Source organism: Neurospora tetraspora (genome assembly GCF_033439725.1).
Source record: "Neurospora tetraspora strain CBS 560.94 chromosome Unknown B0H65scaffold_6, whole genome shotgun sequence".
NCBI classification, from domain to species: Eukaryota; Fungi; Ascomycota; class Sordariomycetes; order Sordariales; family Sordariaceae; genus Neurospora; species Neurospora tetraspora.
This window is the reverse complement of record NW_026944388.1, coordinates 3,971,874-3,987,327: the sequence shown is the minus strand read 5'-3', so window position 1 is coordinate 3,987,327 and position 15,454 is coordinate 3,971,874. Positions and strand designations below refer to the sequence as shown.

The following is a 15,454-nucleotide window of genomic DNA, read 5'->3' as shown; positions in this document are numbered from 1 at the left end:
GTTTACCCTCTTAAAGTTTCTATTTAATATAATTTTTATACCGTATAGTAAAAGAAGATTTATTAATACTATTCTATAGAGGGATATATTTTAAGATAAATTATTTATATTGAAAAAGGACATAATAAATAAAGGAGTCCGCAAGGCCTGAATATAAATAATTATTTTTATAGTCTTAATAAATTTATTCATCCTCAAATTATTTTAAAGAGACGAAATTATAAACTATACCCGGTATTAGAGCGACGTTAGGGAGCTAAAGCTCTCTATTTCCGTCGTCGTCCTAAATTATAATTATAATAATATTATACCCCTCTATAAACATCTATTTATTTCCCGCCTACATATAATTACTAATATTTAAAGAGGTAAAGTTTTCGAAATAATTAACCTTATTAAAGATATATATTACTATACTTAAATCGAAGATTATAAAATCTCTTAGTAAGTATATAGCGCTATATTTCGCTACAAATACTAAGAAACTATTCTTACCTACCCGGCGACTATAGAATTAATTATTTTAGTCCTTATTATCCTACTACGTTAGCAAACGGTTAATAGCTTTTTTAAATATTTTATCTTTTTTTAAATTAGTATACGCGCGCTTCTTAATAATAAGACTTTCGATCCAACCTTTATGAACCAACTATAACCTAATATAATAGTACTTATCTAAATTATAGTCTAGCTATTTATAAAATTTATACGGGAATCGACGCGGTCGTTTACTTACTAATAAAGATGAAGAGGAGGTATGCTTAATATTACGGGGCGAGAGGGCACCGTTGGGGGTAGGGTAAGATATGTGTTATTGTACGAAGGAGAGAAAAGGAAGTGTGCGTAGAGGATTGGCTATATGGGCGAGAGCCTAAGCAGGCCAGTCCGTGCGTGCGTACGTAAGACTGTACGTGATTAGAGTATGTAATTAGTGTGTGAGTGTATAGTTTTGGACTATAGTATTAGCTTTGGTATGGTATATGTGTAGTTAGTGTAGTGTAATTATATTATAAGCTAGCTTTGTGATATTATCCCCTTTTAAAAGAAGTTCGTAGAGTTGAAAAGAATCTATATATATGTGTAATAATAGATTTATCCCTTTATATTATTTTATTATAATTTATAAATTGTGTTCGAGGTAGTTTTCTTGATTATATATTTATTAAACGTTGTGTAATTTTATTAAATACTAGATATAGTTTATCCTTTACGTCTTTATTGATCGTCATATTTATTTCGATTGTTGTAACCGAATTTAGGAGCGGCTTCGTTATATCGATAACCGAGGCGGTTTCTTTTTATTAGAAGCGGGCGGAGCGTTAGTACGGAGGTTTAGGAGTGGGGGTGGGAGTTGGAGAGTCGGAGGCGGGGGTTGGAGAGTTAGAAGCGAGGTGGTATAGAAGGCTTTAAACTTTTGGGGAAACTGGTTTGTCCGGGTTTTTACGATAGAATTACTATAGGTGATATTTGTAATCGATAATATTATTTACGGGTTTTTAGGTGGGGTTCTTAGTCTTTTATTTAATATGGTAATATTAGTACGAATTACCATTTAATTAGGTATAATCGATAAACTTTTCGAAAGCTTATTCTTTATATTCTTTTTAATTGTCCATTCGAATTATAATGCGACTATTATTTGCCCTAATATCGGATGATATATTTTATTTTAATAATTTTTTGCCAAATTATAATTATATTATAAACATGTAAAAAATTAGTAAATATTTTATATTGGTTAGTAAGGTGAGGTAAATAGTGTAAGATTTAACTTGGGTGATTCTAAACGGTCTTTCTTAATAAAGCGAGAATTTTAAGTATAGGCGACTATTAGCGAGGTTTATTATATTTAGAAAGATTATATTGTTGGGGCGGTATTTAGGGGAATCGATGCGTTTCCTATTGGCGTTATCCTTATATTACTCTTAGGTACGGCGAGTTTATTAGATTACGAAGTTTTAAATCTTTTAGAAGTAGTCCGTTAATTTAGAAGCTTTATAATACTCTTTTAATTAGGCCGGAGATCGATCAGGAGGGGGTAATATACGAAGTTCGGTACTTATTCGGGGGTAATATTTATAATTAATAAAGAAGGGGGAAATATTTATCGACAACGATATAGTATTATTATTAACGAACTCTACGATTACTAACTGTTTTATTTCATCCGTTTATATTTAATCAATATATAGCCATAAGAATTATTTTTTTTTATATTAATCCTTTCGGTTTGAACGTTAATTTAAGGGTAGAAAGCGGAAATTAATTTACGGATAATGAATAATTTCTTTTAGATAGTAGATTAGAAATATAAATTAGGTGCCCCTATTTAATAGTACATTAATTAGTAGGTTATAAATTAAATAAATATAATTAATAAAACGGTCCGCGAGTTCTTCCGCTTCTAGGGTTATAGTCGGGATATAGTACTATATTTTAATTAAACGGTCGACAATGATAGTAATATATTTGAAAATTTAGTTAAAGTAAGTGTTTTTAACCAGCGGGGTAATATAGTCGATTGTAATATCCTTTTACAGTACTAAAGATACGGCTACGGGTTGAAGGTAGCTAGCGGAGCCTTACTTTACCGATTTAATCTTTATATATAGGAAATAGCCTTTATAAAAAATCTTTATATCGTTATATATGCCCTTCTAATAGAATTTATATTATAGGAGCTTATAAGTGGCGTTATAATTGGGGTAATTTGCGCTCGGGGAATTATATTAGCGATTAATTAATTAGAATTAGAGTTCTTTATTATAAAGGTTAATAATAATTCTATTTTACTATTTTACAATATTATTAATAATATAATATTTTAAAAAGGTATAATAGAAAACCTTCCTAATTATTAATAGCTATTAGCGTTTTATTTCATTTATTAAATAAGAGATTAATTTTTATAAGAAAATAGAAGTTTTATAATTTGCCCGGATTAAATCGTTAATCGATTTATTATTGAAGTTATTTATATTTAGTAAGTAAAGAGAAAATGTAGCCGCGGGGTCTTTGAAATAATTATATTTAAATTATAAGGGGTCTAATAAAGTCCGTTTACGCGCTATGAATCTATCGTTTTTTACGTCGTTAGGGCGGTCATTTAGTTTATGGTTTAAAATATTTGGGCGAAGGTTCTTCGAACCGGGGGTATATTTAATTAAGAAATTAAATTAGGATAAGAATTGGGATTAATATATATAGCATTAAATTAATTAATTATTAATCGTAAAAGTGTATAAATTTTTATAATTTATTAAGATATTAAATAGTTATTACGTTCCTTCGAATTCCGGCCTCTACTCCTTTAAGGCTTTAATAATAACTAATAATTCCTTATTATAAACGTTGTAATTATATTTTTGAGAAGTATATTTAGCGGAGAAGTAGGCGATTGGGTAAAGGACATTATTATTACTATATTGTAAAAGGGTGCCGCCCGCGGCCTAATTGGAGGTATCCGTTTCGACGACGGTTTTTTTAATCTAGTTATAGATTTCGAATACGGGGCCTTTAGTAAAAGCTTTCTTTAGGGATTCGAAGGTTTTTTAATAATTATTATTCTAAGTCTAGATTATATTCTTTTTAATAAGTTTGTAAAGCGGGGTTACTATAGTTGAAAAATCCTTAATAAAACGTTTATAGAAATTTGTAAAGTTTAAGAAGGATTGTAAGGATTTTTTAAATTCAGGCGTTTACCAGTCGGTAATTGCTTTGATTTTTTTCTAGATTTATTTCGATATTGTTTAATATAATGATTAAATTTAGATACTTCGTACCTATTATATAGAATTCATATTTATTCATATCGATATTAAGGCCCGCTTTAGCGAGTTTATTAAGTATATTATTAATGTGGCATTTGTAATCTTGTACGTTATCGGAATAGATAAGGATATTATTAAAGTAGGCGGTTGCGTAAACGTTAAAGATATTATAAAGGATATTATTAATATAATTCTAGAAAGCTCTAAGGGCGCTTTATAAACTAAATAGTATTATCAAAGATTTAAATAGATTAAATTGTGTAATAAAGGCGGTTAGTTATTTGTAGCCTTATTTAATGCGAATATAATTAAATATAGCGATTATATTTAGTTTGGTGAAAATTTTAGTACGGTAAATCGCGTTAAGAGTTTCTTTAATTAATAGTAGGAGGTAGCGGGATTTGAAAATTATATTATTAATACCTTTATAATTAATATAAATACGTACCCCGCTGCTTAGTTTCTTAATGAATAAAATTAGTATTGATACTTCGGATTGAGAAGGCTTAATAAATTTCCTTTTAAGGTTATTATTAATTTACTTTTTTAATAACGTTAAATTTATCGGGGTTAAAAGCGCAATTACGAAAGGCGGGCAATATAACTCCCGGGCGGAATTTAAATTTAAAATTATAAAATTGAATAGGAGGAAGGACTTTAATGCCTTTTTTTCAATTATATTAGTATAATACTAATATTATTTGGGTAACTTTATTTGGATTTGAGCGTCGGTTTTAGGGGGTTTGTCAGCCTTCTTATAAAATTTAGTAATATCTTCCGAAGTAATCCTATTAATAGAAACGTTATTCATTATATAGTAATTATTAATAACCTTTTCGTAGCGGGGAAAATTTTCGTTTATATCAGTAAAGTAGATAGAGTTAATTACCTTTATTATATATAGTGTATCCTTGTTTCCCTTATTAATTAGAGCGTCGATTTATTAATGAAAATGATTATTAAAGAATTATTTATACTTTTAACCTTTTTTTCTTAATACTTCCTTTATTATATTTTTTATTAGACCGTTATTAATATTATTAAGGTCTAGGGCTCCTTCTTCCTCCTTTGTTTTATTCTTTATAATTATTTTCTCAATATCCTCCTTTATATTGGTATATATTATTCGGATAATTTATAACTTATACTTTTCGGCTAATTAATTAAAATTACAGGTAAATAATTCCTTAATATTATTAGTGTTAATAGGACCTTTAGGGATATTATAAAATTTAATCGGTATCTGGTAGTCGGTATTACTAGTATGAACCCTTCTAACGATCTAGTAGGGTATTAGAAATACGCGGGGTCTAGTTGTAAGTAAAGTAGTAAATATAAATATTTGGCCCGGGCTATTAGGGGTTTTGCCAATAGGTATAGTCTTTAATTGGTTGGCGATTCGATTTTTAAAGTAGTTGAATTATTAATAAGTAGCCTTTTTTACGATTGCGGAGATGGAGAGGCGGTATGTGGATGCCGATTATGGTAGCGATTATTTTAGTTCCCTTTCGTTGGGGACCTCCTTATAAAATATACTTTTATATACGGGGCGTATGCCGGCTATTTTAATTAGAAGTGTTGAAAAGGCGTATTATTTAGTTAGCAAAATATAACGGAAGTGAATTAAAATTCTATAAAGGAAGTAATTACGCCGTTTATAGGCGGTGTTAAATTAAAAACAATTATTAGGTTAATTAATATTAGGAGCGTAGTAAATTAATTAGGAGTAACCTAAAATAATAGGGTTATCCTTCATTAAATCGTAGATAAGTAGGTCACTAATTTCGTAGTAAATGCCCATTTATATTATTAATTTAGAGAAGTGGGTAATATTATTTTTGGTTTGGCTATTAGTAAAGTAAAGTAGTTTAAGGGATATTAATTTAAAATAAGGGAGTTGGTAACAATAAATAAAACGATGGTTGATAAATTAAAAGTAGTATAATTACTATTAATAAAGGTAAAATAATATAGTTTATACAGTCTATAGGAGACGTAAATAGAAAAATTAAATAAATTAGAGTCTTTATAACGGCTATTTATTAAAGATTTATTTTTTTAATAATACTTAGTTATATAGGGATAGGCCCCTGTTTTCCTCTTCTTCATTTTGTAAATTAGTACCTCTAAATGCAATTTAACTAGGAAGTTATATATTTCCCTAATTATAAATAGAGTTCTTCTTATTACTTATAATAGGACCGACAAAGCCGGGCTAGTATACGGGGACTAAGTAGTAGTAATTGCCAAGGTTGGGGGTACCGGGACTTAGAACGCCCATCGGTATATTTATAGGAGGGGTAGTGCTTATAGTATTAATTTAATAGCCGCCGCCGTTGTAAGGACGCTATTGGCCGTAGTTGTATTAACCTTAGGTAGGTTATTAGCCGCTGTTACTATTACCGTTATTATTATTATTATTACTATTTTCATTTTTATTCTTTTCATTACGGGTAGAAAATTTAATTTTCTTTTTAAAATTAATGCGAAAGTGGTATTCGGCCGAGAAGTAACCTTTTTTATTATAATAGGTATATATTCTATTTTTTTATACGGAATTTAAAGACTTTATTATTAATTATACGAGAAAATTAAATATTAGAAGTGGATATAGCGTTAAGGTTTATAGCGTTACTGCTTCAATTAGTATTAGTTTCGGGAGCGGAGGCGTTAGTACCAGTGCTAGTAGTAGTATCGGTTTTGTAGAAGGGGTTAGCGTTCTTCTTATACTAGTTTTTATCTTCTAGGTTTTTAGTTAAGTTGTAGGCCTTAGTAAGTTATTCCTTATATTTATTATTAGCGGGCTGGTTATTCTAGTAAATCAAGGTAATATAAATACGTTTATTAATTTTCCAATAAAAGTAATTAACCTTTATACCGTTATTAAAATTATAGTGATGGATAAGGTGGGTAAATTTCTTTTCGAAGTCCTACTACTTTATTCCCTTAGTTATTTTTAGCTTTTTTAGTTCGTAACGAAAATATATAATAATATTGACGTTATTGTATTTTTTATTAAGTTCGTCGATTAGTTCGAGGGTTATACCCTATTTAGCAGGCTTATTAGTGAAAATTTTATTAAATTCGGTTTCGATAATTTCGAAAAAAGGGTTTTCGATGGAGTAGGCGATTAATAAAAATTTTGTACGTTCGTTAATAAAAGTTTTCGGTTTATTAATTTAATCGAATTTAATACGGAAGTATTAGGTATAGTACTTAGTAGTACGTTCGATAGAGGTACTTTTATTATCAAAAGTAGGAGATATAATAATACATAATATTGATTTATAGCTATTATTGTTGTTAGAAGTTATCGTTTTAGTTTTTAGGTCTTCGTTGTTATTAGGATCTTCGTTAAGGAGCGGGATGATTTCGGGTTTAGGAATGGATTCGGCTTTAGAGGCGGCGATGAAACGTTGATAAAGGTCGTTAATATATTATAAATATTTATTATGCTACTTTTTATATACTTTTTTGGAATTGGTGTGAAAGTTGGCGAATTTCTACTTTAAAGCGATAATATTGTTATTAAGGGTGTTAATAATGCTGGAATAAATATTATAAATAGCTTTGAATTCGTTAGCGTAGTTATTACAAAGGTTATTATTCGCCTTATTATAATTCTTAATTATTTTTTATGCATAGAGGAGGGTTTGGGTTTAGATTGTAGCGATATTATTATTACGATATTTGATGTTGTAGAGTGCGGTAGCGAATTTAATTTCGTTAATTTCGAATTCTTCCTATACTTTTTATATTTGAATACGGGCGGCGATAATATTATTATAGTGGAGGGGATTAAAGGCCTTGAAGATTATTTAAAAAAATAGGGAGTTAAGTAAAGCTAAATACCTTTTTATTAATTATATTAATTTGAATTATTTAATTATTGAGGGATTCGAAGGTTTGGGCGACGTTAGAATAATATTTTTAGTTAATTAGGTTTAGAGTAGCGAGGGCATTAACTATAGTAATAGTAAGAAAATTATTGGTTATTAGGGGAGTGTATAAAACGATGTCGTTAGATATTAATTATTGGATTAATACGCTAGGTAGGTAAAAGGGGAAAAGAGAGTGCGAGTTGCTTAATAGCGATATTCGGTTTAGTGGTTTATTTAGTTCGAGGTTGGGATTGCGACGTGGGGTCTTGATTATATAGAAATGAGTTTTAACTTCGAATTAATAATATTAAATTAGCGATGTTATAACAATTAGGATTGATTATAATTATTCTTCCTTTGGGTAAGCGTACGTAGCGTAATAAAAAGGTATAATAAATTATTATGGGGCGAGAGGGTATTATTAGGGGTAAGGTAAGATATACGTTATTATATGAAGGGGAGAAAAGGAAGTGTGCGTGGAGGATTGGTTATATAGGCGAGAGCTTAGGTAAGTTAGTTTGTACGCGCGTACGTAAGGTTATATATGATTAGAATATATAATTAGTGTGTGAGTATATGGCTTTGGACTATAGTACTAGTTCTAGTATGGTATATATATAGTTAGTATAGTGTAACTATATTATAGGCCAGCCTTGTGATACTTATTCTTATTAGTATTCTTCCTAAATTTACCATTTTTACCTATAACCTCTCCTATCCTTCTACTTCCGAGCCAAGGTTTTATTCGTTATTAAGAACGTTCTCCTTAACGGGCTTACCACCTAACGTAACTATAAATATAGCACCCTTAAGTAGGGGGGCGCAACCCTTTCCCTAAATAATATTCACTATTACTACTTTATAAAAGTCTTTAGCTATAGTACGGAAAGAGATTTTAAAATTAGGATTTCTCTTAATCTCCTTATTGTACTAAAGCTAATAATTATTTGCCTAGGTAGTATAAGGACTCGACCTTATAACTAGATAGAACTTTAGGAACTATAGGTCTAGCTTATTTACTCTAGTAATTCCTCTAGCAATATAGAGGGCTATAGCCGCCTCCTAATAAAAGGTCCAATTATACTAATTATAATTAGTTTTACTAAAGGGCTTAAAAATATTAATAAATCTAATTCGGGCGAGCTTTCTTACCTTACAATTATTAAAAGCAGTGGACTTACTAAGATTATTATATTATTCGTATAAACTAATACATTTAATAAAATTAATCTCCTAATAATTATCTCCAACGGTTTCAAATATTTAGCGATTTAATATAGTCTTCTTAATACCTAAATTAAAGAAAGTCATAACCTCTACACGCCAATACAACTTCTTAATTATATAGTTACAGTAATCGCGCTTATAATAGAAGCTATAAAGCTTAGCGGCAATAAATAGAGTAGCCTTCTTATCCTTCTTAGCTTCTTTAATTTCTCTAGCGGGAACCTCCCTCTAATAGCTAGCGATATTAGATTTTATCAGTTCGGTTAGCCAGGGAATACAATTATTTGAATCGATATATTTCTAAAGACCTAGGTCCTAAATTATAAAAATAAAAGTATCTTCTTAGGCCGGCCAACCCTTAGGGCCGTTGAAGGCAATACTGTTAATTTTAGTTATAAATATTATTAGTAGTCGTTTAATCGGTTATCGTTCTAGCAATAGCTTTAATAATCAAATTAATAAGACTTTTAATTGTAATATTACTAGTAATAATCGATATGGGATTCAATGTAGCTTGATTGTGTGTATGTGTGTAAGACTGGCTCTACAGACTCGAAGCTCTGGCATCTGGATAAATCCCGCATGTCCCAGCCCAACTGGGCACGTGCACGCCCAGTGGATCCTCTGGCCTCTGACAGGTTACCCATGTCCCCGCACTTTGTTCCTTTTATCCATCGCATTTTGCAGCTTCTAATTGGCCGTAATCTGCCTGCCGGTCTTAAGTACCCCACAATTCCAGGTACGTACCTTGGACAGGCACAGCTCGCCAGGCAGAGGACAAGCCAAAGTCCAACATCATGACGACAACTTGATTCTTGACGACTTTTCCCGATCAACACAACACATTGATGGAACCGTCAAGCACGCGTACCTCTAGTCGTCCAGACAATCCACGGTCACTTCATCGGATCAACACCATCCAGGAACGCTACCACCGTCCATGGTTCGGAATGCCTCCGTTTGCTACTGCCTTGGTTCCTGACTGAACAAGGCAATCCATTCGCATCCATTGATCGTTCTCGCCTTATTGCCATACTGCATAATTCCCACGGCTTATTCCCCAGGATCACCAGAGAAGATCATCGTCTCTCCCTCCCAGTCAATCTAATACCATAATCCTATTCTTGTCTCCCCAACCGCCTCCGCCTCCGTGTCTCAAAATGGCCGACTCCCGCTACATGACCCTCTCGGACCCCTCCTCCCTCCTCAAAATCTCCAACGACACATTCCAATACCTGCAATCCGCGCTCGAAGACATCGTCGCCAGCTACCCCCCTCGCTCGCGCTACTCGCACGAGCACCTCCAAGGCTTATGGAGCGGGCCGACGGGCATCGCCCTCTTGATGCTCCAGATCTCCGCCCGGCAACCGAACTTGCTGGTTAGCGGCCAGACTCCCCATCACTGGGCGAAGGCTTACATCTCGGGGTCGCGCGGACACAACCTCCGTCTTGGTTCGCGTGGATGCGGTATTCATGATGAGAAGCTAGCCTTCGAGGCTGTGCGCGCGTGCATCTTTCCCGAGGATACGGCGCATGTTAGGACCTTCGTGTCGTGTGTGAGCCAAATTCTGGAGGTGGAGGAGTACCCGGATGAGATCCTCTACGGCCGAGCAGGCACACTATATCTCCTGAGACTGGTGCGGCATTGGGTTCCTGGCAGTAACTCGCTTGTTGACCCGGCTATTGCTGAGATCACGAATACCATTCTGAACAGAGGCCCGAAGTGGACGTGGCATGACAAGCGCTATCTTGGTGCTGTTCATGGCGACATTGGCATCCTTACCCAGGTCGTCTTGACGTCGCCCGAGACCGCTCCGCAACTGGAATCGGTTCTTGACAGGCTGCTGAGGTTACAGCATCCTGCTGGCAACTGGCCTAGCTCGGAACATCATGCTCATACTGGCAAGGGCTTGGTGCAGTTCTGTCATGGCGCCCCGGGTTTCGTTGTGTCGCTGCTGTCGTTGCGCGAACACTTCCCTGCGCTTGAAGAGAAGATCGATGCGGCTATTAGGCTAGGTCGCCAGTGTATATGGGTGGAGGGTCTGTTGAAGAAGGAGCCTAGCTTGTGTCATGGCATCTTTGGGAATGCCTTGTGAGTTGCGCCCAGTCCACGCGTCCCGTCAGATATACCTACCATCTTTGGAGTGGTTTCTGCAACACTTTTCTCACCCTTTTACCTAGCGAGCATTGAGAAACCCACATCTTACTAACGAAACATCACCACAGAGCACTACCAAAAGGTTCCCAGCGCGAACACTTCCTCGCCGTCGCCACACCCGAGAACGTCGCCAACATGAAAAGATCCGATCATACAGGTACCATCTTCGAACGAGCCGACTACGGCCGACCGTACTCTACCACAACGAGCTACACACCTAGCGCGGCATGGTCATGGCTAGTATGCGACGATGAGCATCCCAAGATGCTGGGATACAATGATATCTAGATGTTGACCCTCGGGAATGACTATCAAGTCGCACTCTGCAGACAAGAGAATGAGATCCGCAACATATTTGGACAGGGACATGATAGGTAACGACGAAATGAAGCAAAGCTCTTATCAAAAAACTTGGTATTAGATTACTACAAATGACCAAGAATTACTATTTCAAACAGACTGCCACTCCACAACCTACCTATGCGACCCATCGCTTGGCACCACGAGGATCGTTTCCGTTATGTCCTTGGGTCTTGTTGGTCAAAGCCTCGACGACACCGTCGTAGGCAGGGTGCTTGCTGAAGTCATCGTACCAGAGAAGGGCGGCACCCTCACCGGCGAAGACGGCAGGGACCCAGCTGAAGGGGTCATAGAAATCCCAGATGGTGACACCGATGCATCCGTCGACTTGGACGCAAGCTCCGACGGCCTAGTTAATTGAAACGTTAGCAACTGTCCATGTGCAACCCTGATAACGAATTTACTCACGTTCTTATACGCCTCCTTCTGCTGCGCCAAATTCGTCGCATTCGCCGGCGTCTGCAGCCTAACATCCAACTCCGTCAACGCCACCTCAACTCCCAACTCCGTGAACCCCTTGATAGCAGCAACATGCTCATCCAGCGTCGGCCTGCTCTCCGCCACCAAGTGCGCCTGGAGTCCCACCCCATCAATCCGGATCTTCTTACTCTGCAGTCCCCTAACCATCTTCCTGACCGCCTCCGTCTTGGGCGATGGCGACTCAAGGTTATAGTCATTATAGTACAACTTGGCCTTGGGATCTTGTTTGGCAGCCGTCTCAAAAGCGAGCTGGATGAATTCCTCACCAAGAACGTTGTAAAACACAGACTCCCGGTACGTGCCGTCCTCGTTGAAGGCTTCGTTGACCACGTCCCAGGCGTAGCATTGGCCTTTGTAGTGGTTCATGACGTTGGTGACGTGGGTCTTGATTACCGAGCGGAGCTCGTCCTTTGTCCAGTCTGTTGACGAGGAGTCGACCCAGGGTGCGAGCTGCGAGTGCCAGACTAGGGCGTGGCATCTCAAAAGCTTGTTGTTCTGGCGGGCGAGGGAGGCGACGATGTCGCCTTCTGTGAAGTTGAAGGTGTTGCGGGTTGGTTCGGTGAAGAGCCACTTTGGGGTGGGGGACTTTGTTAGCGCCCTTTACTAAAGGGATGGGATGGGAGAAGGGGATGAGGATGGGGGAGGGGGGTAACAATGGAAGGGGAAATCATAAGGTACCTTCTGCCCATTAGTAGGCGTCGTCTGCCCAAACTCGCCCGACTTCCACATGATCTCGTCGTACTGGGCGTAGGCAGACTCATAACCCGCTCGCTCGCGTTGGCCGGGCGAGTCGGTGGCCGCGCCAAAGTACTTGAGTCCGGCCTTTTTGGCGTACCAGTCTAGGCCCTTGTGGGAGCAGGACTTTCCGGAGCCTTTGCCGTTGTCGTTGCCGTTGCCGTTGTCGTTGTTGCCGGCGGAAGCCAGAGGTACGGCGGAGGCCAGGGCAAAGAGGGAGAGGAGGAGAGACTTGGTCTGCATGGTGGACTGGCTGTGGGTTGACTTGACCGTGAGGTGAGGAGGGAGGTGAGGAGGGAGGTGAGGAGGGAGGGGAGGGAACTCGACGGGAGATACGAGATGAGTAACCAGGACAGATGCTACCCTGAGGATGGGGAGGAGGAGGACGGTTATAAAGGATCACGGTCAGGAGGCAGACATCCAGGTGGAGGTGGAGTCAACCAACCGTCGAGACCGATCACGACCAGAAGTCACGAACTATTGCGAGCGAACCCCACAGACCCCATCATCTCCCCATGGGGAAAAGGAATGGGGTAGGTAGGATGGAGTCGTTAGCTTCATTTCCCCATGCGTGATGGGCATGGATGCACATGGTTCTGGATGCTAAGTACCTACTGGATGGAGTGCTGGATGGGGTCGTGATCCGTCACCCCGGATCTACCGATGTTTCCTTGCGCAGAATCGCGAGTGACAAGCGCGTCGTTCTCGGAAGAACCTACCTTTACGGTTCGACGACAGTTTCTTCCATGGACTGTCATGAATGGCCTGGTCTGGTTGGGGTCAATGTGAGTGCTAGACAGGGGTGAGGTCCGGGGTTCGGGAGGGTTAGTAACCGGGTTTGTGGAGCGAGAAGCCGTCGAACGTGTCGAGGAGGAGTCCGAGGTACAAACAGTACGTTTTTGCGGTTCGTGATGCTGTGGCTGATGAACCAAGTGAAGCTTTTGGTTTGTGGTGTTCTTGCGCACGAACAAACATGAAAACGCAAGCTGAAAAGGTGTAAATGCAAGCAAGCAATCTATTCAGCCGGACGAACCGCGACTGGACCGCAAGAATGGGAAGTAGCAAGCAAGCCACATTGGCGGAGACGGATCGCGGATGATGTTTCCATTTCGCCTGCCTCTTTCCTTCGCTTGCCTCTTCTTCTCCTCACCAGCCCGCTCACAAGTTCACCGGCAACACCTCTCGCGATATTGAAGTTCACAACCGGGACAAGTCACAACCGACCGAATTGACCACTCGGCAGCGAGCTTGCTCTAGCGTTCACGAACGGACAAGAGCTAAGACGGTTAAAATCCTCCTCCCCAATTTTGCCGGAACAATAGCCTGCGGTCGGTTGTGCATGTAACCCTCTTGGCGTGACCGTTGACCAACTGGTTGATGATGCGGGGGAATCAAGTGGCAAGGGGAAACTCAATAATATCCGGACTTGGAGTTTGATCTGGGCGCGGTGTTCGAAGCTTGGGAATAGGCTGACGGGGGAGATGTGTAAGATGGAGAAGAGGAGGAGGAGAAGGTGGGTGATGATGTCGTCGATGAGTTAAACTTTGCTTTGTATCGGGCTGAAGGATGGGAGACAATGGAAGACGGATAAAGACTGATCCGGTACTTGATGCTGGTGACGGAAAATGTTCGGTCGGGTGTTGAGAGGAGGTCGTTCGACTTCCGAGAACTTTCGGGGTGCACACGAGGTTTGTTTTCTTTCTTCCGTTCTTAGTCTTCTCGCCACAAAACCCAGACTCTCGCGACCGGCACTTGGCTAACAATCGTTGCAGCTCAACTCCTCATTGGGCACCTCTTGCCGGCCGTTCGGCATGATCAATACCTTATGTATCGAGTCGTTCACTGAACAACTGTCGACAAAATATTCCTCACGCGTACTGACGACCCGTGCCAGTCGGTCATGAACATCAGCCGTGCTTTCGGAATATCTTCAAGGTGGACGAGAGGAATGTCTCTATCAGAGATGGGTAGAGGTAATGCGTCAGGTCAGTGATAGGCTGGTCGTTAGGAGAGGACAGTGAGTGTCCGGAACCACACCGGCGACTTGCGCGCATGGGAAGCAACGTGTCAGTTGTGCTGGGGAAATGAGTAGGATGCTAGTCCGGAACTCACCTCTCGGACCGCACCGTGACGGCCGATGTTTCCTGCCGGGGTGGGACTTCGAATCTCTTCATAAGGAATGTGGAAAATGGCCGCAGAGCTATTTCTACGATAAACAAAGTCATGATGATGGACCAGCAAACACAATGATAATGACGGTGTGAAGAAAGGGGTAGTCCGTGGCTGCTTAATCATTCTGCGAGCACTTCAGGTTGGGAAACGAAGAAGCGCTTTGGGACACCTTGGATCGCTGGCGGTCGTGCTTCCCCAAGTTCTGGATAGAGCATGGAGAATTACATTGGAAGAGACGGAAGTCTGGGTAGGTACGGTGCTGGGCACTTTCCTCGATGTCGATTGTCCTTTGGGGCTCTGAATGCCCCTGATGTTGAGGGAAGGACCAACTGTCCACTACTCAATGCAACACGATTCACCTGACTTGGATCATACTGTATTCACAGTCGTCTTGGCTTTGGGAGGTTCATCAGGAATGTGTGCAGTGATGGCAAGCACCTGTGGAAGGTACAAGCCAGAAGACCAATCCACTCTCGACTCCCCAACCTTTACGGCAGTCTGTTCTTTCCTTCTCCGCCATGTTCCGCGGATCCACATACAAGACGAGTACATGACTGAGCTGATGGTGCCTTCCAGTTTTGATCTCAGGGGCTCCGAGTTTAATCTCACCTGGAAAGCTCGATGCCCGCAAGCGAGCTGTCCTACTTGCCCATCGCTGGTTGAGCGCAGCT

At 39.0% G+C, this 15,454-nt stretch overlaps 2 protein-coding genes across 2 annotated transcripts; one reads left to right on the top strand and one right to left on the bottom strand.

Annotated features, from left to right (window-relative positions):
* The first annotated feature begins 9,897 nt into the window (after positions 1 to 9,897).
* B0H65DRAFT_280159 (uncharacterized protein) lies at positions 9,898 to 11,450 on the top strand. Its single transcript, XM_062822868.1, has 2 exons — positions 9,898 to 10,970; positions 11,105 to 11,450. Exons 1-2 carry the CDS (start codon positions 10,039 to 10,041, stop codon positions 11,322 to 11,324), a joined length of 1,152 nt encoding a protein of 383 aa, XP_062679998.1. The 5' UTR covers positions 9,898 to 10,038; the 3' UTR covers positions 11,325 to 11,450.
* Positions 11,451 to 11,514: 64 nt separating this feature from the next.
* Positions 11,515 to 12,854, bottom strand: B0H65DRAFT_551449 (glycoside hydrolase superfamily; the record flags this gene model as incomplete). The annotated part of the gene is made up of 3 exons (XM_062829810.1): positions 11,515 to 11,745; positions 11,805 to 12,446; positions 12,555 to 12,854. 3 exons carry the CDS (start codon positions 12,852 to 12,854, stop codon positions 11,515 to 11,517), a joined length of 1,173 nt encoding a protein of 390 aa, XP_062679997.1.
* Between the last annotated feature and the right edge of the window lie 2,600 nt (positions 12,855 to 15,454).